The 26495-nt window shown below is 47.2% G+C and overlaps 1 protein-coding gene and 2 long non-coding RNA genes across 4 annotated transcripts in view; 1 reads left to right on the plus strand and 2 right to left on the minus strand.

Annotated features, from left to right (window-relative positions):
- Nucleotides 1-26495, plus strand: part of LOC102529815 (AGBL carboxypeptidase 4) — a 121208-nt gene that overhangs the window by 89714 nt on the left and 4999 nt on the right. Inside the window, 1 exon segment of the mRNA XM_072974492.1 lies at nucleotides 24023-24119. Coding sequence (XP_072830593.1) covers nucleotides 24023-24119 — 97 coding nt within the window.
- On the minus strand, nucleotides 3402-8556 carry LOC140700651 (uncharacterized). The gene is made up of 3 exons (XR_012079125.1): nucleotides 8526-8556; nucleotides 7488-7565; nucleotides 3402-3441 (listed from the first exon to the last, which is right to left on the minus strand). It is a non-coding gene; the product is annotated as an uncharacterized lncRNA (long non-coding RNA).
- Nucleotides 9949-26495, minus strand: part of LOC116283086 (uncharacterized) — a 43892-nt gene continuing 27345 nt past the window's right edge. For both annotated transcript variants that reach the window (XR_012079123.1, XR_004192608.2), the window contains 2 exons: nucleotides 15443-15523; nucleotides 9949-12330 (listed from right to left, as the gene is read on the minus strand). This is a non-coding gene — a long non-coding RNA (uncharacterized lncRNA). The remainder of the gene's footprint in view (nucleotides 12331-15442; nucleotides 15524-26495) is intronic.

A 26495-nucleotide genomic window follows, 5' to 3' on the forward strand; every position in this document is an offset into this window, starting at 1 on the left:
GGGGAAGCAGCAGACCCCCCTCTGCAAATACGCTGATTCACACCATCTCTCCCCTGCTCTGCTTTTGCGCTGAGTGACTGAGGGTGTTCACTTGGCCTGCACCCCTCCGTGGCTCCTCACCAGAAGGTGACTGTTGAAGGAAAGTTACTGGGCTCTGCTGAAAGTCGTTTTCAGATTCCTGAGCAGGGCAAGCAGGAACAATGACTTCACATGTGCATGACTAATTCAAAGCGCTTTCATCTTCAAAATGTCAGACTTTATGGTCGGTGGCTGTTCCACAGTGAGCAGTGGCACTGCGAATATTAAAATAGCAGGATGGCAGGGCGTCGGGCGTCTCTGTAAGGGCACGCAGGCTCCGAAGGGGATGGCTAGTGCTGCAGGCCAGCTTTGAAGCACAGTCTGAAAATACAACGTCACTGTAAGTGACCGGCCATCTAAGATGAAGATGTTCCAGGCAAATGGCACACATTAGCATGGGTCTTTACTGCAACCCTGAAGGACAGGCATTATGAGCCCCATTTGAAGCAGGAGGTCGGGGAGGAGATGGATGCTCAGGGCGCGTAAGGGACTCGCCCAAGGTCTGTCAGCTTTCAAAGCCTGCTGTGCTGCTGCCACCTCAGTTGCCTTTTGCCTTCGTGGCTTTAAAGCAACATGAGCTCATCCATGTTGGATCCATCAATGATCTAGGACAGATTTGAAAAAAGTAATGAACATCCTACTTCATATAACCTTAGCTCTGTGTCAAGAAATAAGGCCTTAGAAAAAGTCCACTGGGTCCTGGCCTCCTGGAAGTTAGGGGAGCCAGGCTGGAATCCAGACTACCAAAATATACTGTGTGACTCAGGGACTTCATTTTATCTTATTTTTAAAAGCATTTCATTTTCTTATTTATAAAAGCATTAGAGGGATTCATGCAAAATCAAATCTTTATGAAGCAGCCACTTTGTACCAGGTCCTGTGTTGGGCACTGGAGATCAAAGATGAATAAGATATTGCATCTTCCCTCAAGGGGGCAGCTGACAAGGAGTGTCTAATGTCCTTTCCTGTTCAGACATTCTGTGAACTCAGATTACAGCCATAAGTTCGGATGATGGATCCGGGGACTTGGAGCCTACTCATTGTATCTTAGATCTACTGGAACCTAGATGCAGGATTTGGAGCTGTACCCCGGTGGGCCCAGGGTCAAGGCATACACACAGACTTCTGGGTCCAGGTAGATGGGCAGGTGAAGACACAGAAACCAAAAGTGCCTAGGCAGCGGCCATGCATTTGTTCAATTTTTCACTGATTTGTTTAGCGAGGAGGTTCTGAACACTCCTTGTGTGTCAGGCCCCATACTGGGTGGCTGGGGACACAGAAATGGGTCAGGAGAGGTCCCTGTATTCCAAGAGTACAATCTGATGGAGAAGTTGACATGAAGACATTACAATCAATGGCTATTCTAGGCCCAGGCCTAGAGACACCACATGTTGTGTTCAAGAGCTGGGAATGTCTACAGCTTCAAGTGCCAGTGTGAGCGGAGTCCCCTTCCTTGCCCCACTGGTGTTGGGCATATCTTAGTGCCCACCTTCGGTGGATGGGAGGCAAACAGGACTGACCCAGGTGCAGGTCTCCAGTGTGCCCGCGCAGTCTGGCCCGGCACCGGCTAGTCCAGTGATCCGCTGGGAGAAGAGCGCGTCACAGGGAGCGACTGCCACTTCAATGCAGCCTCAGAACGAACACTGGGGACCCTCCGGCAGCCTGCAGCCAAGCCAGCGTAGAGCCCTACTTCTGGCCGGGTTTATCCTACATCAGTCAAACCAGACACCTGCAGACTCGGGGAAGAGAGAATGTGGAAATGGATGTTGTTTACAAAAACAGAATTATTACAGGAAGGAATGCTTAGAGAGAGGGCTGAGCAGAGGGGTGGGGTTCTTGTTTTATGTGCTCTACTCAGGCGTGTAAGTGCTAGTCATTCTGAGCAAGGGATCACGTGATCAGATTTGCAGGATCCTCAGTCCATGGAGAGAGACAGCAATTCCAAGACCCACTGGAGCTAGGGGGCCAAATAGACTTCCCAGCAGAGCTCTCCATCAGGCTGGCCTGTGAGGACCACAGCATCTTCTGTGCACCTAGCCATCAGGGAAGGTGTATCACAGAGATCCCCACCAAGGTGCAGATACCTCAGCCCGCACGCAGCCTCACAAGGCTTGGATCAGCCCAGCCTCTGGGGCCAGTAAGCTCCAGCAAAAGGCAGCCCCTCACTTCTTCCTTCACTGTGCAAACAAATACCATCACTTTCTCTGTGAATCGCAGCATGAAAGATTGGGAAGCACAGGTTGACCTTCAGGGGTCCAGGCCCTCCCTGCCCTGCCGAGGTCACACTATCTGCTTTGACCTGTGTCCTTCCCCTCAAGGTCTGTCTCTTTCAGGCCCCAGACATGTCTCCCTTCGTTCGGATGTGGGCAGAGAGCAGAGAGCCAGTGTTGCACCTTTGCATCCATAACACATTGTCTGAGGGTTTTTTTTTATTACCCTGTCGAGACAAAGAGCAATGGGCTGCATTTAAATTCAGGACCCAGCCTGCTGCAGCACTGTGTCTGAATCCTTCACAGCAGCCTCTGCTCTAGCTTTGCGAGCTGCCACGAGGCTGGTCTGTACTGGGTGTCTCTACTGGGCCCCCTGCCCCCACCCCCTCTTTCTCCCATCCAGTGCAGGCATCACACATGCTTAGATGCTAAAAGAAAGGACAGAGACAGTGTAGTGTGGACGCAGACTGCTTTTGGAGCTCAGGAGTGCCTGAGAGTAAAGAGGGCTGGAGCAGCGGGGAACGCCTTCCTAGAGGGGATGCACCTTGATGATAAGGTTTAGCGAGGTGCAGTCATTCACAATTGACAAGCCTCTCACATACACAGACTGGGTCTCAGTAAATCATCACAACAACCCTGCGAAGAAGGAACAATTATTCTCATTTTCCAGCTTTGAAAAGAAAGGCTCAGCCTGGTAAAATAACTTGACAGAAGTTCACTGCCAGTAAGTGATTGTATAAGTCAGGATTCTCCAGAGAAACAGAACCAGTAGGATGTGTGTGTATATAGAAAGGGATTTACTTTAAGGAAGTGGCTTATGTGATTATGCAGGCTGGCAAATCCAAAAGACTCAGGAAGAGCCAATGTTGCAATTCAGGTCCAAAGGCTGTGGGTTGCAGAATCCCTCCTTACTCAGGGAGGTCAGTCCTTTGCGTCATTCGGTCCTTCAACTGATCGGATGAGGCCTACCAACATTATGGAGGGTAATCTGCTTTACTCAGAGTTCACCAATTTAAATGATAATCTCATTCAGAAAGTCCTCACAGAAACATCCAGAAAAATGTTTGAATGTTTACCTGGGCATCGCGTTGATTGTTAGTTCACTTTAGCAAATGGTTATTGAGGGCCTTCATTGTGTCTAGCTCTGTTGATACTGAGATTCAAAACAAAACAAAAATCACATCCACCCTCACAGTCTAATGAAGGAATTTACAGTCTAGCAGTGAAGCAGGGAAGGCACTCTGGAGAGCAGCTCATCCTGAGTAAAGGCTGAGTGGTAGAACTGAGCATATAGAAATTGTCCTGTCTTAACCGGCAAGTGCATACATGGTGAGACTTTGGAACTAAAGTTGGAAAGTCCTTGGGGACCAGATCATAGAAATCCTTGAATGCCATAGTACTAATTTGATATTTTAACTTATAGGCAACAGGGAACCAGAGAAGGTTCTTGAGCAAGAGAGTGGCATGAGGAATTTACTGTATTAACCAGAAGAGCGGATGGTGTATATAGGAGGAGAGAGAAGGGGAGTCAGGTCAGTTTACCCTAGACCAGTGAGCACTTCCTCTTGGTATGATTTGAGAGCACTGTGAAATCCATACTTCATTCTACAATCAAGAAAGAAACCACCAGCACGGGCCAGGAATTTCTGCTGCCAACTGACTTCTCAGTGATGTTTCAGAATTAGGGAAGGGACTTGGCTAAGTGGCAGCCACTGCCCTAGGAATTTTCCATAATTTTAGCTCAAAAGAACCATGAGAAGAAGACAGGGCAGAGATGGTTATTCTCATTTGACTTATGAGAACATTGAAGGTCAGAGAGAAAGTAACATTCCCAAGGTCATGGCTGGTAGAGGTGGGTGTCAGAGTGCGGACCAGCCCTGTCCAACTCCACAGCCTGCGCTCTTATCCACTGGACTGCAGTAGAGGGCGGGGCTAGGAGGCCTCCTGGTGCCTGAGTGTTGTCGAGAGAAAAGAGGAGTCCATGGAGGGGCAAAGAGAAAAAACAAAACCTATTACTGAGGCCTGGCTCAGGGGTAAATGCTGGAAATAGAGAGTCACCAGTTGTACCTGGAAAGACAGAACGTCAGCTGGGGGAGACCTCAGAAGAGATGGTGATCCTTGGCTGGAATCAATCCCCAGCTAGAAGCCCAGCTCCACTCACTGGACTGTGTTTTTGTGGGCACTAGGGAGAGAGGTCATTTCTTACTGTGAGCAGGGCCCTCTGCTGGACTCCCATCCCTACAGCCATCCAGTCCTTCCAGAATTAACCCTCTGGTGCTACAGTGGAGCATGGTCCAGGAGAGGGCAGCCATTCCCTGGTTTGCTCCCATCTGTAACCATTGTCTTACCTGGTGGGAGGCATCATCTGCTGTAATTAGGCTTCATTAAAATGCTGATGAATAACATCTTGCCTGGGCCAAGCATATGATGGGATTGGCCTAGTGGCTGTAAATGTTAGTGTTTTTTTGCAGCTATTTACACACAGTTAATACCCTGGCAGGACCCAAAGGAGAGGAGACTGCGGAGGGTGTGAAAATGCCCCTGCACAGGGGCACCAGATGCCAGGAGACATGAAGAGATGGAAATAGAGTCTGAGCATGGGGGACCTTGTGAGCCAAGCTAAGCTCTGTGTCTAAGTTACAGATGGAGCGTCACCAAGTGGTGGCCCATAGCTGACTCCTTCCTGCAGATGGTGGGTTTGGCCAGGAGAATGTTTGCTGGCTGGTGTGTTGGTCAACGGTTGGTTTGATGTTGGTTGAGTTTGAGGGTCTCGGAGCACGGCGTTCACTGTCCAATTTGCTGCCACTACTCCTCCTAGTGTTTCACGCCTGTCACTGCACATATTTACATGATTGGCCCATGCTCTGAAGATATTTGAGTCTGTGACCCTTGCGTACCTGATGGATAAGAGATGAGGCTGTAAAAAGAACAAGTTAATAGGCAGGGGATGTGTATAAGCAAAGGCACAGACATAGAAAGGCACAGAGTAAGAGCTGGGATCAGTTAGGCGTTGTGGGGACCAGACTGGAGGAGGAGGAGCATGTCCTCTGGTGTGGCTGGAGTGTGAGTGTAGGGTGGGAGTGGGAGAGACAGGCCAAGAGAGGGCTGCAGAGAAGACGGCAGGGACTAGAGCCCAGAGGGAGGCCTTGAATACTGTGTTGGATGGGCTTGGACTTGAGCTAGAGGAAGTATGGAACCCATTAGAAAGGGGTTTAAGTCAGAGAGGGACATAGTCATCTCCGCATCTTAGAAAAGTCACTCTGGCAACAGTGATAAGAATGGATTGGACAGCAGCAAGGAGAGGCCAGAGCTGTCACGGTAAGCTAGAGACGCAACCCTGAGGCCTGACCCGGGGCAGGGGCAGGGGCAGCGCCGGGGCGAGGAGGAAGACACGGAAGCTGTTTCTGAGGGGGACTCAGTAAGAGATGCACTGGCCCCTCTCCTGGAGGGAGACGGCAGCACCCCTGGCTGATCGGGGGCCTGGCTGTTGGGCCCACTGAGTTCACAGAAGAACATACACGAATGGAGGAGCACTGGCCTCACATCTGACCTTCTAAGGAGAAACCCAGACCCATAGGAAGGCTGATGCTCAGTGTGAGAAGGGAAGAAAAAAACCTCTGGTTCTGGGATCCTCAACTGCCCTCTCCTGGGTCTCACCACAGCAGCCAAACTTGGCCAGACTGTAATCTGAACTCTCACAGCTAAGCCTTGTTCACAGGTCAGGACACTAGGCTTCCTGGTGACCTGCTGTCTTCCCAAAGCTCCCGGTGGCCAGACACTTTCTGTCATCTTTTCTATATTTAGGACATTTCTTTCTTTACTTTTTCTGTACCTATATGATTGCTATCTGTTTATCTCTCTGTAAGTCACCTTTCATGTTTCTCTCTCTTTCACTCTCTGAGACTTTCTACGTCTTTGTGTGTTATTTCTCTCTGTATCTCTCCCTCTCTCCCTCTCACTTCCCCCCTTCCTCCCTCCTCGCTCCATCCCTTATTCTGTCTCTTTTCTGTCTCTCCAGTTCTGATTAGACAAAGGACTCGGGGATGCAGCCAGTCTGCCCGGTGGCTGGGCTAATTGATGGCTGCTATAGAATTGCCTAAGCGAGGAACTCTTGTCATTAGCAAGAGATGGGTTGCCTTGGCCTACAACTAGGAAAGCTTTGAAATCCTGCATCTAAATTGCCATTCTTTTGACTGCTGCTAGTGATGCTAATTAGCTGTGTTAATTGGATGTTTTGATATTTGCAGAGCAAAGCAATCCAACTCCTTCCTCCAGAAAGCCAAAATTATTAATGAACTTGGCAGCAGCCTTGGCTGGGTTTCCACAGCGGGCACAGCCAAAGATTTTGGGGCAGGGGAAGGGGTTGTTCTGAGGAAGTGTTTTGCCATTTCCTGGGGAGAGGGAGATGCTGGGAAGCTGGCTATGGAGCTTCCTAGTGGGGAAATCACACAGGGGACAGGAGAGCCTCATGAGGGGTTTGGCTCCGCTCCACCATTACCTGCTGTGAGCCAGGGCGGCCATGATCAAGTTTTACATCCCAGCGCCTAACACAATGCCTGGTACTCAGCATCTAACACGTATGATCAAGCGAACACCCAGCATGAGCACTGATTTGGGAGTCAGATTCAAATCCCAGTTCAACCACTTACAAGCTTGATTTGCACAGAAGTTACTTCACCTCTCTGGGCCTCAGATCTCCCTCCAATCACATATTAGTAAACAGTTCTGGTAAATATAAGTTTCTCTAACTAGCTATATTTTCATCCCATCACAGATGGTACCTGGTACCCTGCCTGACTAACCTGACTCTTGATCTGGCTTAGATGATAAAACAGTGTGCTTAGAGCTAAGGAAAAGAAAGGTACAGAATTCCGTGGGCACACAGAGAACAGAACAACTAAGCAACTGATTCATCCTTGAGGGATCTGGGGAGACTTGCTAAATAGGACTGATTTTGAGTGGGGTCTGCAAGGGTGATAAGCATTCACCTAAAGGATAAGCAAGAATGAGAAGAGAGAAAGACATTCCCCAAGGGCCCGAAAGCCCAGAGCCACGATGAGCACCTCACTGCTCTGAAATAAGAGGCCTAAGTGATCTCTTAGAGCATTTTTAAGCGAGAAAACTATAATCCAGGGCAGGAACAAGAATCTAGGAAGGGGAAGGTTCGGTGTGGTGGAGGAAACTTGACATCTCACTCACCATTGGAAAGAACTTTCTTCAGGAAGCCAAACCCACAGCTTGCAGTCTGGTTAATTGGTTTGGGGATGTTTTCAAACACTGTAAGGAGAGGCAGAGTTCAGACAGATTGATCATGATTTGCAAAGACCCAGTACAAAGATTAATGAATGATTAATGTGTCTTAAAAGCCCTACCAAACCAAACTTGGGTCTGCTTGCTCGTGTGCAGCAAAACCAATCTACGGACACCGGGTGTGGTAAAGGAAAGTAGCGTTTATTGCAGGTGCCAAGCAAGGCGGACAGGCAGCAAAAGACCTGAACTCCCCAGTGGCTTTCAGGGAAGGGTTTTTAAGGCAACATTTGGGGTGAGGGTTGCAGGGTTCGTGATCAGCTCATGGACTTCCTTCTGAGTAGCTGGTGGTGTGGTAACAGGGTGATGTTTCGGGAATCTTAATTATCAACCTTGTGGTTCTAACCAGTCTATGTGCTTGTGATCAGCATGTAGTCACCATCCTCCACCTGGGTGGGGTCTTAATTCCAGCAGAACAACTCAAAGATATGTGTCAGACTGTTACACACATTCCTTGAGGGGGAACTAGGACTCTGTTCTATCACTGAACTATTACTGTCTAAGCTAGCATTATTTTTCTTGCTTGACTGCTTTCACTTTGTCTCTGTTTTTCCTGACTTCCCTAATTAGTAACTGCTTGAGTCTGCTCTTTGGAACTCTAGGGAAGGCCTAGGAGACTAAAGCCTTGTTCTACAAATGAGAAACAGGGGATATGAAGGTGCTTTTGTATCTGGGAGGGCCCACAGGGTCCTTCTCAGTTTCAAAAGTGTTGGTAGAGCTAATCTAATCTAATGTGCCCTTTTAATAGAAGAAGAAGGAAAGAAAGAGGAGGAAAGGAAGGAAGGGAAGCAAAGGGGAGGGCAGGGGAAGGAAGGGAAGGAAGGAAGAAGGGAGGGAAGGAAGGAAGCAAGCAAGCAAGCAAGCTTGCTTAATACCGTGATATTTAGAACTATTCTCAGTTTACAAACATGATGCTTCTTCTGTACATACCTCTATTTTGTTACTTATACTTCATATTGAAGACTCATCAGAAATTTAGCAGGTAGAGAATTCTGGAAGGACATCATGGGTTCAAAAACATGAGCAATAATGGAACACTATGAATGACTAACATTAGAGTATGGCTAGGGCACAGGGTGGGTGTGGGGGAGAAGCTGGATAGGCAGGCAGGGGTCAGATTATAAAAGGTCCTTGTTCTAGGTAAAGGAGGTTGGAGATTTATCCTGAAGGCAACGAGGAGCCTTCTTTAGGCTTTGAAAACGAAGAACTATACAGTATAAATATGTTACAGCATCTCTCTGTGAAGTTCCTTTTCATAATGCCCGCGGAACTATGAGCCCTCGAAGGGAACTAGTCATACCTGACTTATCTCCGTTATCTCCAGGACTGGGCACAGTGTCAGGGACATAGTAGGTGTTCATAACTGTTGGTTGAATAAAATCGAGGTAGACCCAGAATGGGTGCATGACTTGTGCAACATCACTGTGACACCTAGTGACAAAGGTAGGCCTTACCTCAGGCCAGAGTCTTGGCAGGTATATTACTAAACCCTGGATCCCTGGGTACCAAGTCTCAGCTGATTCAGGGGTTTTGGATTTGAATGCATCATCTAGGGGCAGGGCTGATTACCCCCAGACCTCCCTGTAATACCAAATCCTTTCCCTCAGAAAGCCCAGGGACCTCTGTGACCAACCTCAAGAAGCTCACTAGCCTTGGGTGACCTCACAAGACCCACTGATGTCCCAGTCCAGGGGGACTCTCCTGGGTAACCCAAGGCCATTATCAAATACTTAAGGACCACGTACCATGGCCCAAGGCCTGGGGTATAGGAAGATGAGTCAGATACCGTGGCTGTGCTCAAAGCCTAGTCTGAACTTGAGCATCTCGAGACACAGACCCCGTCAGGTGTCTCTCGCATCTGTGTTGCCCAGCATACTCCGGCACAAGGAGGTGACTGAATGAGGATTGAAGGAACTTGAGGAAACAGGGAAGAAGAGACACCCATGTATATCTTTTATCACCCACATGCATCTTATACCACAGGCAGAAAGCTACAGGTATTATGAGATGGAATGAAGGTCAGAGGGGAAAAGAGTGCTCCAAGAACATGGTTCAGAAATTTCATGAAGGATGTGGTGGGTCTAGGCTATGCCTTGACAGATGACCTGGACAGAGACTAAGGTGGAGAGCAAACATGAACAAGGGGACAGGCTCTGTCAATAATTATTTAACATGTGTCTACTCTTTGTTGTGTGCCGGGTCTATGAGAGGCAACAGGGGTACCAAGCTGCTCCCAGAATTCACACTGCCAGAGAGGAAAGGCTGGAGAGAGAGAGAGAGAGAGAGAGAGAGAGAGAGTGTGTGTGTGTGTGTGTGTGTGTGTGTGTGTGTGTGTGTGTGTGGTGGTGGGGTACACTGGGGGAGGACGGTGGCACAAGATTAAAGGGAGAGCCTGGAGGTTTAGATGGATCAAGAACATTTAAGAATCTAAAATTTCAGATCACGTTAGGCCTTTACTGTCTGCCAGCTATAAAAGGTGTCTGATGTGGAAGGAAAGCAAACTAGCACTCCCTGAGCACCTGCCACACACCAGTGAAAACTGCTTGGCGTACAATATTCTTATTTAATCTTCTAAGCCACTTTGAAGTATGTCTGTGCATCCCCGTTTTACAAATGAGGAGGCCAAGTTGAAGTGACTGGTTAGTGGTGGGATCTTTGTGGCTCCAAGGTCCTTGATTGGTTTATACCACAGTGTGCTCATCAGACAGCATGCTCACTCCGTAGCCTCTCTCTGTGCCCCGGCTGACTGGGGGTTGGGAGGAGCGCACATGTGTGAGCGTGCATGTGCCCGCTCATATCTGCCTGCATATAGGTTCCCACTGTGGACTAGGGGAGATTCTGATTACTTCCGTCCAATTAGTGCTCTGTTCATTCTTGCTGTCTCCTTGTGATTAGAATTAATTGCTGCTGATTACACTGTGTGGAAGAAAAAGGACGGTCATCAGCAGTTCCACTTGGAGGAGAAAAACATTGTGATGCAAAATAAAACTGGTTCCTGAGGACCTGAATTAAGAAATTCTCTGTTGGAGAAAGATTAGGCATTCTTTGACCAAAATCAGTGTTGTATGACCCTATCCAGGCAGAAGGGCAACATATCCCTGTTCTGGTCAGCAGTAAAGATAAAAGCAAGTGAGGCAATATATTTATTTGCAAGATTGATTGTGTAAAAATCTGTCTATGTGATTTTGCAAATCTGTTCCTTGTCTGTAAGATTAAGAGGTTTAATGAGGTAAACTCCAAGGTCTTGTATTAGTCAGAATTCCTTTGGTTGCAAGTGACAGAAAACCCGATTCAACTGACTTAGGTAAAAAGGGGGATTCATTAGCTCACAAAACTTTAAAGTCCAAAGGAATACTGGTTTTAGGCATGCCTGGATCAAAAGACTCAGATGGTGTCATCAGGGCTTGGTGTCAAGCTGCTTCCTGAGCGTTGGTTCCGTTATCCTACAGACTCTCTCCTGACAGAAGCAAAATGGCGGCCAGCAGCTCCTGGTGGATGTTCCATCCCCTCAGCGCTAAGGGCGATTCCCTCTCTCACAAGTCCCAGAACTGCATCTCATTGGGCATGTGCCATAGCTGACTAATCACTGTGGCGAAAGGAATTCAGTGCTCTGCTTGCCAGGAAAAGGTTGACTCTATCCGCACTGAGCATCCGGGTGCAGTCAACCCCTCCTGAGCCACAGGGACTGAGACTTGGGGTTCAATGGGGGAAAATGGGTGTTGTGATAGGGAACTAGATTAAGAGTGGGAAACCAAACAAGGCAGATGTCCACCACTGGTACCCTCCCGCTCAGATATTTTATGATTCTTCAATCACTGGTGGCCTATCAAGTTCAGCCTAGAAAATGTGAAGTTCAGGGAGTACTTAAGTCAGGAGGTGTGGTTAAAGGCAAAAGAGAGAATGCCGTTTTTTTAAAGTGGGGATACAGATGAATTTTTTTTAAACTGGGTGGGGGTAATTAGGTTTTTATTTATTTATATTTTAATGGCAGTACTGGGGATTGAACCCAGGACCTGGTGCATGCCAAGCACATGCTCTACCACTGCACTGAACTCTTCCCCCTGAGAAGAAAGGATTTTTGAGCATCTGCTTTGCTAGGTCCATATTGGGGGCTCTCACATTCATGATGTCATTCAATCTTCACTATACTCTAGTTAGTAGCTGTTGTCATTTCTACTTTACAGATAAGGAAGTAGAGGATTAGGGGGTGAACCACTTGTCTAAGGTGTATTTAGTCATTCATTTACTTCTTCCCACAAACATTGGTGGAGCTGTATGAGGCTGTGGGGAAACAGGGATGGAGAGGATGTGGGCTCTGCCTTCCAGGAGCTCACAGTCTAACAGGGGAGAGAAAGGTGAAGAGCCGTGGGGATTAGGGGTGTGGGGGGTACAGTGTGGTGGGTGCCAGGCCATGCTCATTTTTGTCCCCTCCAGGCACAGGCCCAAGGTTCCTCGCTCCGCCTGGGTGGGGCACTGTTCTGAGCTGATGGTTCAAGAGGAGCTGGGGTCCTTGGAGGCCCAGTGGTACTCAACTGGCTTCACCCTCCAGCTGTAACCGACTAGCTGTCAAATGAACCTGGATCCCCTGCAGAGGACGAGTGGGTCATGGTTTCCTCCAGAAAACCTCTTTATCTCTGCATCCAGGCTATAGGTTGGTGATATTGAAGGCCTCTTTCTTCTCTTCATCAGACAGTCCCTCTTCCAGGGTCCATGCCTCTGGACTTGTCTCCCTTCCCTAGGGTGACAGAGGGAGAACAGGGCCACTTTACCTTTTGCAGTTTGTGATGTTTCCTCTCAGCCGCCCGCAGCTCAGTATTTCTCCCTCACAACCACATTCTCCAACAGTCACTAGGAAGTGGCCTCCATCTCTCCTCCCAGCAAGGTCCTGAGACAACCTTGGCTCAGGAAAAAAAGGAGGAGCCAGATTCCCCTTCAGATTCCTACCATTTGCAGCAACATATGAATTGAACACTTAATGTGTCATACACTCTGCTAGGCACCAGGGAAATTATGGCGAACGAAGCAGACAGTCTTTGCAATCCTAGAACTTGGTAGTCTAGCAGAGGAGACAGATAGGCATCACTGGGAAAGGTACCGACAGGAGCGGACCATGAAGGGGTGCCTGGGGGGTATATGATGGCAGCGCTGACATGGCCAGGAGGTCAGGGAAGGCTGTCTTGAGGGAGCGGCAGTTGAGCTGAGGGCTGAGGAATGAGTAGGAGTCACCTAGAGCCAACGAGGCAGGGGGTCTGGGCAGCCTTTCAGGCAGACGTGCACCATGGAGGGAGCTCGAAGTGACACATAAACTGGTTTAAGAAATCCTGTTGCCCAAGGGATACGTGAGAGCATGGGATAGAGGATGACTCATTGTCCTATTTTTACTGAAATAGAGCTGGCCTGGATGAGATGTGGAACAGACATGTTTTATATCGACACTGAGCAGATTCTCAGCAGTGCTGTGGGAGGGAGGGAGGCAGACAGGCAGACAGACAGGCCAGCTGGCCCCACAGAGGTGTGGGAGAGCGAGGCTGGAAAAGAAAAGCTCCAGGGAAAATACACTCTCTCCTAAAGGCTGGATAGATGAGTTAGTGTTATGGGAAGTTTGAGCCCAGCTTGTTACCAGCCTGTGAGTGGGATCACTTCCGCTTTGCCCAACATGAAACCAAGATGTCCCCCAAAGAGGAGGAGGCACAAGGGAATGACAAAGGCTAGACAGTACAGTGGAGCTTCACGTGGAAATCATGGGAGTTGCTTGCCATGACTGTGCAGCAAAATAAAATTAGGTAAAGCTACTGCTAAGAAGGGTGCCATCAAAGCCTCTCTGGGGAGCACATAGCTCCCCAGCTTCTAGGAGCTACATTCAGATGCCCTGCCAGGAGCACTGGGGACACTACCACCCGGTTCTTCAAGACAGGAACCTGGTATGCTACCCCTGGTACACTTCCTAGCCCAGCCATCTCTGTCAGCACCCTGCGTTCAACCCCCAAGCCACAATTTTACTTCACAAATATTTCTAATTCTTTCCTCCCTCCTTACTCCACTGTTGTGTCTCATCTCAGGCCCTCATCAACCTCTCTGGACCAGAATGTCCTCCCTGTCCTTAATCCTGATCCCTTCCAAACCATCCTCCCCAGGTCCCCTTGAGTGATCGTTCCAAAGCCAAATCTAACATTCTCCCTCCCTTAAGACCTGCCACGGCTCCTCGTTATCTGCAGCATCGAGTTCATGCCCATTACATTACACAAGGCGCTCATAACTTGCCTTTGTGTGTTTCTCCTGCTTCCTTCTTTATCTTGTAGAAGATATTCCAGCTGTGCTCAATGTCTTAAAGACTTTGAAGGGGTCACCAGGATTCAGCACGCATGCACATCATGCCTCTGCCTTTGTTCAAGGCTGCCTTTCCCCACCATCATCCCCTCTGCCTAATGTTTTAAGTCCAAAAATCCCCTAAGGTCATCCATCCAGATTCAGACACATGGACTCAGGTCAGATCTCCATCTGTTCTGACCCAGCCAGCCTCTAACCTGATTTCTCTTCTAAATACCCTGGCAGAATGGTAGGCACCACTCTCCTGCCTGATAAGGCTGGTGTTCATCTGAGTGGCCAGAAAGGATATCCCTGCTCCAGGGAAATACTTCTCCTAGGGGAGAGCAGAGAGGGAGTGAGTGTTAGAACCAGAGATCCAGCCAACTTTACAGACAGGAAACAGGCACACAGCATGGGTGGACCTGCAAGGTCCTATCCCTGAGCTTCCAGGAAACACAGAATTTTAAAAATAGTTTCTTCATCTCTCTCTCCCTCTCTCTCTCTGTCCTTCTTTTTCTCCTTCCCTTACCTTGTTTTTTGGTTTGTTTTCTCCCTGCCACCATTAATAGGTCTAACGTGTTAAATGACTCTGAAAACAAATTTGAACATGACACACCCTTGTCCTTGAAGAGCTCATGCTTTGTTGGAAATGATGAGTTCATAAATAATAATGATAATTTTAAAAGCTACCACGTGGCAGCATTGTGCTGGGTGCTCTGGGTATATAACTTCTAATCCACACAGCTGTACTGTGAGGTAGCTAGCTTCACCCACTTCGGAGAGCAGACAACGGAGGCTCAGAAAAAGGTAATAAGCAGTTGCCCAAAGTCACACAGTTAAAAGCGTAGGAGCCAAGATTAAAACCCATGCTTTTCGGATTCCAAACCTCACAGTTTAAGTAGACATATGTCAGGGGACAGTGTCAGGGGACAAGGCTTAGACTAGCTTATGGAACACCAGGAATGCCCGGTTTCCGAGTTTAGATCTTACCCCGTAGGTGACAGGGAACAGGCATCGGGGTGTAAGTCAGGAAGTGACGAGGATGGCAATTATAAGAATGTCACTCTCAGAGGAAACTGGGAGGCCCTGAAGGCAAGGAGACCAATTAGGAGGCTAAGAAGCAATAGTTCAGAGAAGAGAAAAGGGTCTGAACTAAAGGAACAGTGGTGGGATGAGAGGAGGGGGCGGATTTGTGACATGTTTAAGAGGTAAAATAAGCAACACTTGGTCCAGTACAGGTGTTTCCTGCCCTTGAGAGGCAGCAAATAATGCAAATAAAAAGGACTCTAGAGGCAGACATATTTGGGTCAGAATCCTGGTAAATCCACTTGCTGCTTGTGTGGGGGGTGCTGGGCATCTCTGAGTGACAGAGCCGGCCAGGTGTGCGGTGTGGGCTGAGCGCCCAGCACGGGGCCTGCGCTACCCCCCAACACTCCACAGCATCCTCGTCCTCAGCTCTTAGCTACGCAGGTGGACTCAGGGAGCATGCCGTCACCCCCAAAGATGTCCAGATACTAATCCCTGGAACCTGTAAGCGTTACCTTATATAGATATGAGGTCTCTGCAGATGTCACTGTTGAGGGTCTTGAAGGGGGCAATTATCCTGGAGTATCTGGGTGGACCTGAAATGCAGGAACATGCATCCTTATAAGAGGAAAGCAGAGGGAGATGTGGCCGCAGAGGCAGACTGGAGTGATGTGGTCCCAAGTCAAGGAAGGCCGGCAGCCACCAGAAGCCAGCAGAGGCCAGAAACGGTTCCTCCTCTAGAGCCTCAGAAGGGACTGTGACCCTGTTAACACCTTGACTTTGGCCTACTGAAATGGATTTCAGGCTTCCAGCCTTCAGAACTGTAAGAGACTAAATTTCTGTTGTTTTAAACCATGCACAAGTGTGTGGCACTTTGTTACAGCGGCCATAGGAAATTAATCCAGAGCCTCCCAGCGAGCCCCAACTTCCAGCATTCTTTGCTGGTTTGGCGCCCTCCCTGCACACTCATCTCTAGCCTCCTCTCTGAAGTGAGCCTCTTAGAAAATACCCACCCTTTCACGTTTCACACATCAAAGAGGAGGCCTCCCTTCCTTCAGTCTGTCTCTCCCTTCCTTCTCTCTGTCTGTCTTTGCCTCTCTCTCTGTCTCTATTCTTCAGTCTTGCTGCATCTCATTTATCATCTCTCCTCTTATGCTTGTGTTTCTCTCCTTTTGTTTGTTTCTGTCTCTCTGCCCCTCACTCTTTTCTCTCCAGCTTCCAAGTGTGAATTTCTCTTGGTCCCCGATGATCGTTCTCTCCTGATCTTCCTGCTCCATCCTGACCCATTCTCTTTATATAGCTTCCTCTCTGTTTGCATCTCCCTCTCGTTTTTGGTCTCTGCCTCTGCTTGTCTCTTTCTCATCTTTTCCTCCCTCCCGCTGTGCCTCCCTGTCTGTCTCATTCTCGGGCCTCCTCACCTCGGGGGTGCCTCGGGACTTGCCAGTGGTTGGAGGGGACTCTGCAGTTACCCCTGCAGCCTCCACACCACACTTAAGAGAGCTGGGTCATCTGTGAGGTTATGCACGTGTCCATCACTACCATGGGAGGACAGGTGAAGAAGGCAGAAACAAAAGAGCCATCCCTGTCACATTGTTATTCTGCTTTACCTGGGGGCTCCTGGACAGATGCCTCTTAAAAGTCCGGCGGTTAAAAAAAAAATTCCAGCCATGCCGTCAGCCCTACCAAAGAGAAATCACTCTTCCTCAGCCTACTCCTCTGCAGAATGAATCATTCCCCTTTGATGATGCTCTTCTGTTGCTGGCGTGGGTAGGAGTGTGAGCAGAGAAAGAACTCTAGGTAGGGCTTTCTCAGCAGGGAGCAGGCAGGAGTTAAATGTTCATATTTGGAGGCAGGATGATGGCAAGGAAAGACCTTCATGAGGACAGGGACTGTGTTTGCTTTTCTTGTCCTTGTATCCTAGCTCCTGGATAGTATATGGCACGGAGAAGGCACTTACAGAATATAAATGAATGAATGAATGAATGAATGGCTTCAGTCCTCTTTGTGCCAGTATTTGGTGAGCCTCCTTGGAAAACTCACTTTTGCTTTCTCATCTGCAAAATGGGGATAGCAATCAGACAACTGTGGGGAGAGAGGAAGTGAAATATGGCGTCTGCTGTGTGGGGCGGGACCTTAGCTCCCCGCAGGCAGGCCAGGCCAGGCCCAGCAGCTCACTGGTGGCTCTGGAAGAGCTGCAGGGAGTGAGAGGTGTGGAGCTGGTTTCAGCGATGAGGGCCTACGAAGGAAGGAGCAGGCTGGGGAAGGGAAGCCACAGGCCAGGTGGGAGGATACGTGTGGGACGTGTCTCCTCTGGCACTGCTCTGGGAGGTTGGGGGGGACCTTCATTCAGTCAGGAAAGTACTCAGTGCCAAGAAGGAGGTGTTCCTGATTCCCACCAGGGAGAACTCATACCCAAGGATGGCCGCTATCCCCAGTAGCGGGACTGGACTGGACTTCGCAGGAGCCTTTATGAGGTGACTGGTCAGAGGGCCTGCTTCAGATGAGGAGGGTCTCATCCTTGGTGCAGCCCCGCTCCATCCCCTCCTCCAAGCCCACTGAAGCCCCGCCCTTTCCTTGAGGCCTCCTCTGACCACTCTGCTTACTGCTACCATCTGCTGCCCGCCCCCTGCACCCCTCACCCGGTTCATCTTCACAGCCCTCGTCACTTTCTGGCATCTCAATTTATGAATGTACTAGATTTGCAGCTTGTCCTCAGTAGCTAAAATGTAAGCTCCATGAAGACAGGGATCTTTGTCAGTTTTGTTCACAGTGCCAAGTGCCTAAAATAACGGCCCATAGTAGGTTCTCGATAAGTATTTGATGAATGAAAGAACAGGGATGAGATTTTTCATAAGCTTATGGTGTTGAGACCTTTGCTTGAACATACCACGTGAATACTGGAAAGAACTTGAGAGACATTTACGCACAGAGAAGCCCAGAGAAAGGAAATGGCCAGGGTCACGTGGCATGTTACTGACTGAAACCAGGTTGGTCGCTTGATTCCCATTTATGGGCTCATTCAATGCACAGATCTGAGGCTCTGAGACAGGGGGACAGAGGGTCCTGCAGTCACTGCCATTCTCCTGGGGACCTTGGGCACTGAGAGCCAGGGGCAGGAGGGCGGACAATAAGAAGGGAAGGTACCAGGCAGTCAGCGAGAATTTGTGGCATGAATGACCCTAAAGAGTGATGACTCGGAAACCATTTCCATTGTTCGATCTTTTCCTATTTCTGATTCAGGACTGGGGGGCCCAGCATCTCACACAGCATCACAACTTCGAGCTGAACTCCTAGTCTCTCCCCTCAGCCTGTTCCTCCCTCAGTCTTCCACGTTCCAGGTCATGGAACACTCCCGCCACCCAACCCAGCTACTAAGGCTGAGTACTCGGGAGTCACCCTTCATTCCCCTCTCCCTTCCAGGCCCCACGTCCAGCCTGTCAGCGGGCCCTGCCAGTTCCTCCCCTCAGAACGTATCTTCCCACCTCTACTGCCTCCATCCTGGTCCCGGGCCCCTCTCCCCCGGGCCATGACTGTAGTCCCCTAGCTGATCTGCTTGCTTCCACTCGTACTTTCTTCTTTTTAGCATAGCAGTGACCTTTTAAAATGATAAATCATACCATCTCATTTTCCTGCTTAAAATTCTTCAGTAGCTTCCCATTCCCTTAGAAAATCCAGACTCTTTAAGGTGACCCAGCATAAGCTGCCACGTGATCTAGCCCTCACCTGTTTCTCTGCACCAGCCCTCCTCCAGCCCCTCTCCCACCCAGGACCCTTCCCACCTGCCCTTCCTTCTTCATAGATGCTTCTGTACCCACTGCCCACTCTTCACGCGTCCTCTCCTCACAAAGGCCTGCCCACACCCCCATCTAAAGTGGCACCCCCACTGCCCTTTTTACAGACTCTGCATTTCCTTCTTAGCAGTATTAAAATTGCAATTATGTGTTTATTTAGATTTTTTATTTGTTACTGTTTCTGCTTCTGCATTTAAGAACCACCTTTGTTGTGTGTGTGTGTGTGTGTGTGTGTGTGTGTGTTCTGGATTTAAGACCCACCTTTGTTGTGTGTGTGTGTGTGTGTGTCCCTGTCCTTCCAGATAACTTGACCATACCAGATGATCAGTAAATACACATTGAGTAAACAGATAGGTATGACTATAGATACTCACCGGCTTTTACTGCCAACAGAATAGAAGTTTAAACTCCTGAACTTGGCATTCAAAGCCTTTGCTAATCTGTTGTCTTTCTACCACTGCAGCCCCACCTTCCACACTACATTTTAGCTCCCTGGGCCCTGGCCCTTCTCTGTCTTGCTTCTGGCCTGCAGTCATGTGGCCCAGCCACACTCCCCACATCTACCAGTGCTCATCTCTCTTTCTCCCCCTTTCAGATCTGTCTTTGTCCTTCAAATCTCTGCTATACACCCACTTCCATGAAGCCTTTCACTATTCTTCCACTTGGAATTAAATCTCCCACATGTCCACAGAATTTTGTGTTTGAAGATCATACTCAAGAGGGGAGAAAACATGCATGGTGTTAAAAGACACTCATGTTCACATGCCACCTCCATCACTTTTAAGCCAGAAGACTCCAGGTCAGTTATGCAAATTTCTCAGTCTCCTGTGGAGTATGTGTAGATTCCTGCTTTAACCACGCAGGGTTATGGTAGGATTAGCGATACTAACTACACTACACAGTGCAAAGGGTATGCTAAGCAAAAAAAATAATTGTCTTTGTGAAGATGACAATACAGCCACCTGCTTGGTAAAGGAGTTAGTTGGGACATGTGAGTTTCCTCTTCTAGACTGTATACTGTGTTTGTCTTATTCTTCTTGTTCTAACCCCAAACTCTGCCCCTCTTCGTAGCAGTACATACATGGGAATGAATGAAAGAATGAGAATGTCCCAACCCTCATTACCTGCTGAAGGGTCCCACCAAGTACTGGAGCTACTGACACCCACCCTTTACCATAAAACAGCTCTGGGCTGAAGTCACAGAGTCAGCCTGAGTTTCAGACAACCCTGGCCAAACCATACTGCTGCTCTGATTTGAGGGTCCTGATCCCACCTGCTTTCCGTTCCTGCCCTCTGTGAGGAACCCATCAGGGAGCCACAAAAGCATCTGAGGAAGATGACATGTTCAACTTATAGGTCATTCTGAGGTTTCTGTTGGCGGTGAAGAGTTGGGAGTTTTCACCCCAATTTTTTTTTCTCCCTTAATTCTGCAATATATTGGAAAAGGTTCCAGCCAAGAGAGTTATTGCTTTCTCCTTGCCTGGATCCTAAATCTTTGTTCAAAGACAGCTTGTTTTAATTGAAAATGTTCAATCAATTTCTCCTCTTCTCCCACCCACATCCCATTTCTTGACTCAAATGGGGCCAGTGCAGTAAATAACCTGGAGTGAGGCTCTCAGAGTTTGGCGAATATGTAATATGGTTGGCATGAGAAAGAGGGTTGTCCCAGACAATTCCCACCGACATTGAAAACACTCTTTTTTCTTTTTTGAAATTTCTTTTTATAGTCAGTTTATAATGTGTCAATTTCTGGTGTACAGCATGATGTTTCAGTCATACAAATACATACATATATTCATTTTCATATTCTTTTTCACTAAAGGTTATTGTAAGATATTGAATAGAGTTCCCTGTGGCTATACAGAAATCTGTTTTTAATCTATTTTTATATATAGTGGCTAACACTTGCAAATATCAAACTCCCAAATTTATCCCTTCCCACCCCGTATCCCTCAGTAACCATAAGATTGTTTACTATGTCTGTGAGCCTGTTTCTGTTTTGTAGATGAGTTCATTAGTGTCCTCTTTCTTCTTTTTTTTAGATTCCACATATGAGTGATATCATATGATATTTTTCTTTCTCTTTCTGGCTTACTTCACTTAGAATGACAATCTCTAGGTCCATCCATGTTGCTGCAAATGGCATTCTTTTATTCTTTTTTATGGTTGAGTAGTAGTCCATTGTACAAATATACCACCGCTTCTTTATCTAGTCATCTGTCAATGGACATTTGGTTGCTTCCATGTCTTGGCTATTGTATATAGTGCTGCTATGAACGCTGGGGTACATGTATCTTTTCAAATCAGAGTTTCTTCCAGATATATATGCCCAGGAGTGGGGTTGCTGGATCATATGGTAAGTCTATTTTTAGCTTTTTGAGGAATCTCCATAATGGCTGCACCAAACTACATTCCCACCAACAGTGTGGGAGGGTTCCCTTTTCTCCATGCCCTTTGCAGCATTTATCATTTGTGGACTTTTTTAATAATGGCCATTCTGACTGGTGTGAGATGATATCTTATTATAGTTTTGATTTGCATTTCTCTGATAATTAGTGATATTGAGCATTTTTTAATATGCCTATTTGGCCATTTGTATGTCTTCATCGGCGAATTGCTTATTTAGGTCTTATTCTGCCCATTTTTGGATTGGGTTGTTTAGTTTTTTTGTTATTAAGTTATATGAGCTGTTTATATAGTATGGAAATTAACCCTTTGTCAGTCACATCATTTGCAAATATTTTCTCCCATTCTGTAGGTTGTCGTTTTATTTTACTTATGGTTTTCTTTGCTGTCCAAAAGCTTGTAAGTTTAATTAGGTCCCATTTATTATATTTGCTTTTATTTCTATTGGCCTGGGTAGACTGCCCTATAAAATTGCTAAGATTTATGCCAGCTAATGTTTTGCCTATGCTTTCTTCTGGGAGGTTTACCATGTCTTGTTTAATATTTAAGTCTTTAAGCCATTTTCAGTTTATTTTTGTGTATGATGTGTGCTAATAACTTCATTGATTTTCATGCTGCTGTCCAGTTTTCCCAACACCACTTGCTGGAGAGACTGTCTTTTCTCCATTGTACATTCTTGCCTCCTTTGTCAAAGATTAATTGACTGTAGGTCTGTGGGTTTATTCCTGGGCTCTCTCGTCTATTCCATTGGTCCATATGTCTGTTTTTATGACAATACTGTGCTGTTTTGATTACTGTGGCTCTGTGGTATCGTCTGAAGTCTGGGAGGGCTATTCCTCCAGCTTCATTCTTTTTCTTCAGTATTGCTTTGGCAATTCTAGGTCTTTTGTGATTCCATATAATTTTTAGGATTATTTTTTCTAGTTCTGTGAACAATGTCACAGGTAATTTAATAGGGATTGCATTAAATCTGTAGATTGCCTTGGGCAGTATGGCCATTTAACAATTTTGATTCTTCCAATCCAAGAGCATGGGATAGCTTTCCATTTCTTTAAGTCATCTTTAATTTCCTTTATCAGTGTTTTGTAGTTCTCCATGTGTAAGTCTTTCATCTCCTTGGTGAAAGATTTACTCCTAAGTATTTTCTTGTTTTGGATGTGATTTTAAAAGGGATTGTTTCTTTACTTTCTTTTCCTGCTATTTCATTGTTAGTGTAAAGAAATGCAGCTGATTTTTGTATTTTAATGTTGTATCCTGCTACTTTGCTGAATTCTTTTATTGGCTCTAGTAGTTTTTGTGTGGAGCCTTTAGAGTTTTCTATATAGTATCATGTCATCTGCATATAGTGACAGTTTTACCTCTTCTCTTCCAATTTTGGTCCCTTTTCTTTTACTTGCCTGATTGCTGTGGCCAGGACTTCCAAGACTATGTTGAATAGAAGTGGTGAGAGTGGGCATCCTTATCGTGTTCCAGATTTTAGTGGCAAACTTTTCAGTTTTTCACTGTTGAGTATTATGCTGGCTGTGGGTTTGTCATAAATAGCTTTTATTATATTGAGATATGTTCCCTTTATACCCACTTTGGTAAGTTTTTATCATAAATGGGTGTTGAATTTTATCAAATACTTTTTCTGCCTCTATTGAGATGACCATGTGGTTTTTGGCCTTTCTTTTGTGGATGTAGTGTGTCACACTGACTGACTTGCATATGATGAACCATCCTTGTATCCCTGGGATGAATCCAGCTTGATCACAGTGTATGATCTTTTTTATGTGCTGTTGGATTCTGTTTGCTAATATTTTCTTGAGGATTTCTGCATCTATGTTCATCATGTTATTGGCCTGTAATTTTCTTTTTTGGTAGTGTCTGTCTGGTTTTAGTATCAGGATGATCAGTCATACATGAACATACACATTCGTTCTCATTCTTTTTTACAGGTTACTACAAGATACTGAATACTGATAGTGATGTTCAGAGCTGACAGCTAGGGGATAAAAGCTAAGTGCTTTGAATGAAGTCAGTTCAGAAGCCATGGAAGTAAGGGGCAAGGGTACCAATCACAGACCTGGGGAGAGGAGTACCATGGGAGGCTTTACTAAAGAGGTATCACCCTATTGGAGAATTGATGGTTAAAAACTAGCCAAGGGGAAGGGGGAGGCACTTCAGGGAGAGGAACTAGCTCGTGTGAAGGCCCAGAGATGTGAGATATAATGCACAGAGCAGATACTCCACATTGTTAAACAGATGACTGTTGTATTAATTTATACTAAAGTGGTAATGGTCAAGATGGAATTGGCCCTTTCCCCTTCCTCAGGGAGTTTGTACTATAAAAGGTCACAAATCCTCACCCTAAGGATTCATTATTGGTAGATTTCAAGGTGGAATGGGGATATCGTTCAGGGTGAAGTTGTATTATTTTCCCCATGGTTACTGATGTAGATGACTGATCCCCAAGGGTCAAGCAGGCCCTGGTCTATACACAACAAAGGGTCCCTTGCCCTTGGGTCTTGCTAATCTGCCTCCACCCTGAGCCCCCTGAAGCCAGACCATAAGAGCCCAGTGATTCCAGAAAGTACTCAGTAGGTTCTAAAAGCTCCGATCAAGGCTTTGGGGTGAGACTACATAGACCCATATGTTGGCCCCTCTTCTTCCCAGTTCTGTGACCTTGGGAAAATTGTTGAACTTCTCTGCACCTCAGTTTCGTCATCTGTAAAATGAGGAAACTAACAGTATCTAACAAACATTTAAGGTTTTGTGAAAATCAAACACAGTTCATAACAACACTTAAAACGGGGCATAGTGATACTGTTTTAATACCATTATCATCTTTATTACTATCCTCTTTTCTCTCTGTCTCAGCCTCTTTTCAAAGTGGCTCCTTAACGCACACACTTGCAGATATGAAGCTGGGGCGGAACGTGGCGAGAACGTTTCTGGATTATTACCGGCTGAACCCTGTGGTGGAGAAAGTGGCGATCCCCATGCCAAGACTGCGGTAAGTGCAGACCCGAGTGGTGGGGGCTGGTGCCGTGCCTCAGTGGCTTCCAGTTCAGGGGCACCTTCCCTCAGCCTTTCTCTGGCCCTGTTTCCCATCCAGCCATGCCACAGGGTGTGCATGGGGCAGAAGAGCTTAAGCACATTTCCCGATTCTAAAGTATTGTGGGGTCAGACAGTGAGGCAGTGGTCACATTTCTGGGTCTAACATGGGAACCCACAGGGATGGGAGTTGCTGGGAAGCTGTCCCAAGCTAGTCTGGGTGTTTCCATATGGTCTCCTCTGACAGATGATCCTCTAGGATTCCTCTGTCATCCAGGCTTAGAAGGTCTCTGATCCTTCTATTTCCTCAACTGTAAAGTGGGGACAATGATGCCCACGTAGACTTTAGAGACATGCAGTGGAGCACCCTGCACAGTGCCAGGCAGTGTGTACCCTCAGCACATGACTTCTTCCCTCATGATGCAAGGCTCAGGGCTGGGAGGACATACCCCTGAGAAATTTCACCTCAGATCCTCTGCTGGGGCCAATTTCTTGGATCAGTGAAGAGAGAAGGTCAGGAGATGAGTGTCCTTCCTGAGGGCTGGACCAGAGCTCAGTGCTGGGTGTTCCCAGGAAGCATTTGGGCAGTGACACCCAGTGGCATCTGGAATGTGCTGCCCCTGCCCTACCCAGTGGTCCACCCTCTTTGATGGACATGACAATATCCAACTTAATGCTCCTGCCAGACCAGTCTTCCCACTGACCTTGCCCGAGTGCTCTGCTGCCTCAAGGCCTTTGTACTGATGCACTTTCCCCCATCCTGTTATTAACAAAAACAATGTTAATCACTTATTTACTAAGTGAAGTACTTTTTGCTCATAGTCTTATTTATTCCTCAGAGATAATTTGTTCCTGACATTACAAATGAGGAAAAGGAAGCTCAGAAAGGTGCAGAGTTGCCTGAGATCAAAGATATTTTTTGTCAGAGGCAGTATTTGACCCTAGGCATTTATGATTCCAAAGCTGGATTGAAGTCTAGCTAAGCTCCACCTCGAGTGGGAAGCCTTTCTTTCTATCAGTGTGGGTTCAAATTCTGTCTCAGGCTCATTCTAGCTGTGGGATCTTTGGCAACTTTCTTAGCTTCATGAACCCTTTCTCTAAACAAGTACCTCTAAGGATGGTTTTAAAGATTACATACAAGCTTGGCATAGTGCCTGGCAGCCAGTGGGTACTCAGTACACGCTTCCATCTCCTCTGGTTTTTGGGCTGCAGTCCAGATTTCCAGGCAGCTCATCATGGCCTAGGGCGAGTCCCTGGACTTCTCTGGTTGGACCGGATGCTCCCTCAGGTCCCACCTCTCTGAGCCCCAGGCTCCACGTGGAGTCTGCATGACACTGTACTCTGACTTAGACTGTCTCCAGTCATTCCCCTCCACCCTGGTGGATTAGCCCTTCAGAAGGAGGGCGTCTGTTTCTTCTCTGTACTCCCAGTACCTAGGCTGTACTGAGCATGCGTGCGTGTATACCTCCCGTTCATTCTCTTAGGGAAAAAAACACTTCATGCTAGGCCCCTGAGGGGAGGGGGTGCTTGAACGAATAAATGATTAAGGCATGACCCTGACCTTGAGGAGCTCACCCCCCTAGAGAAAGGTGCTCAGTTCATTCTTAGAAGTCATTCTTGATTGGTTAAAGTTCTAAAAAATTTAAAGCTTTATAAAACTCAAAAGAATTCTTAGAATCTCATTTACAAGTTAATGTGGGGATTATCTCTTTCAGGTCCTCTGCAGCCTGAATAAAATTATCCTGATCCTTTACCACTTTGTTCTTGCATGTTGCACAGTCAGTGAAATGGTACTGACGCTCAGGGAGGGTAGCAACCTTCCTGATGCAGACAGGACTGGTCACTCCCAGGGCTAGAGCCAGGCCCCAAGAGCCCCAGCCTGGTGTTCTCAGCAAGTTAGTGAAGAGTTCTTCAAGATGGGGGAGGTGGGACCCCAAAAGAGAGTTCAGGCTCTGATTTCAGCGGCTCACGGGACCTCACTGCCCTGAGCCTTGGAGCCCTCATTAGAAAGGAGCCCATTCCCCAAAGTTCACAGCCTTGAGGACTTGGGGTAAATGTGCCACCCTTCAGCTAAGGAAAACAAACACCCTCTCCATCTATCAATATCACTTAGCTCTAATTGGTCAACAACTCTTGACAAAACGAATCCCAGGAAGACACAAGGCTCAGGTTTGGGACTTGAATACTTCTCCACTTTTGTATTATTTTCCACCCAAGCATAACGTAAGTGAAAGAGCAGTTCTAGTTTTAAAGGAAAATTACAGCAGTTCTAGTTTTAAAGGAAAATTACATGTTTCGACTCAAAATTAATCTCTGTTTTCCCTGATCTCTGGAT

The sequence above is a fragment of the Vicugna pacos genome, chromosome 13, assembly GCF_048564905.1.
Source record: "Vicugna pacos chromosome 13, VicPac4, whole genome shotgun sequence".
Taxonomy (NCBI): domain Eukaryota; kingdom Metazoa; phylum Chordata; class Mammalia; order Artiodactyla; family Camelidae; genus Vicugna; species Vicugna pacos.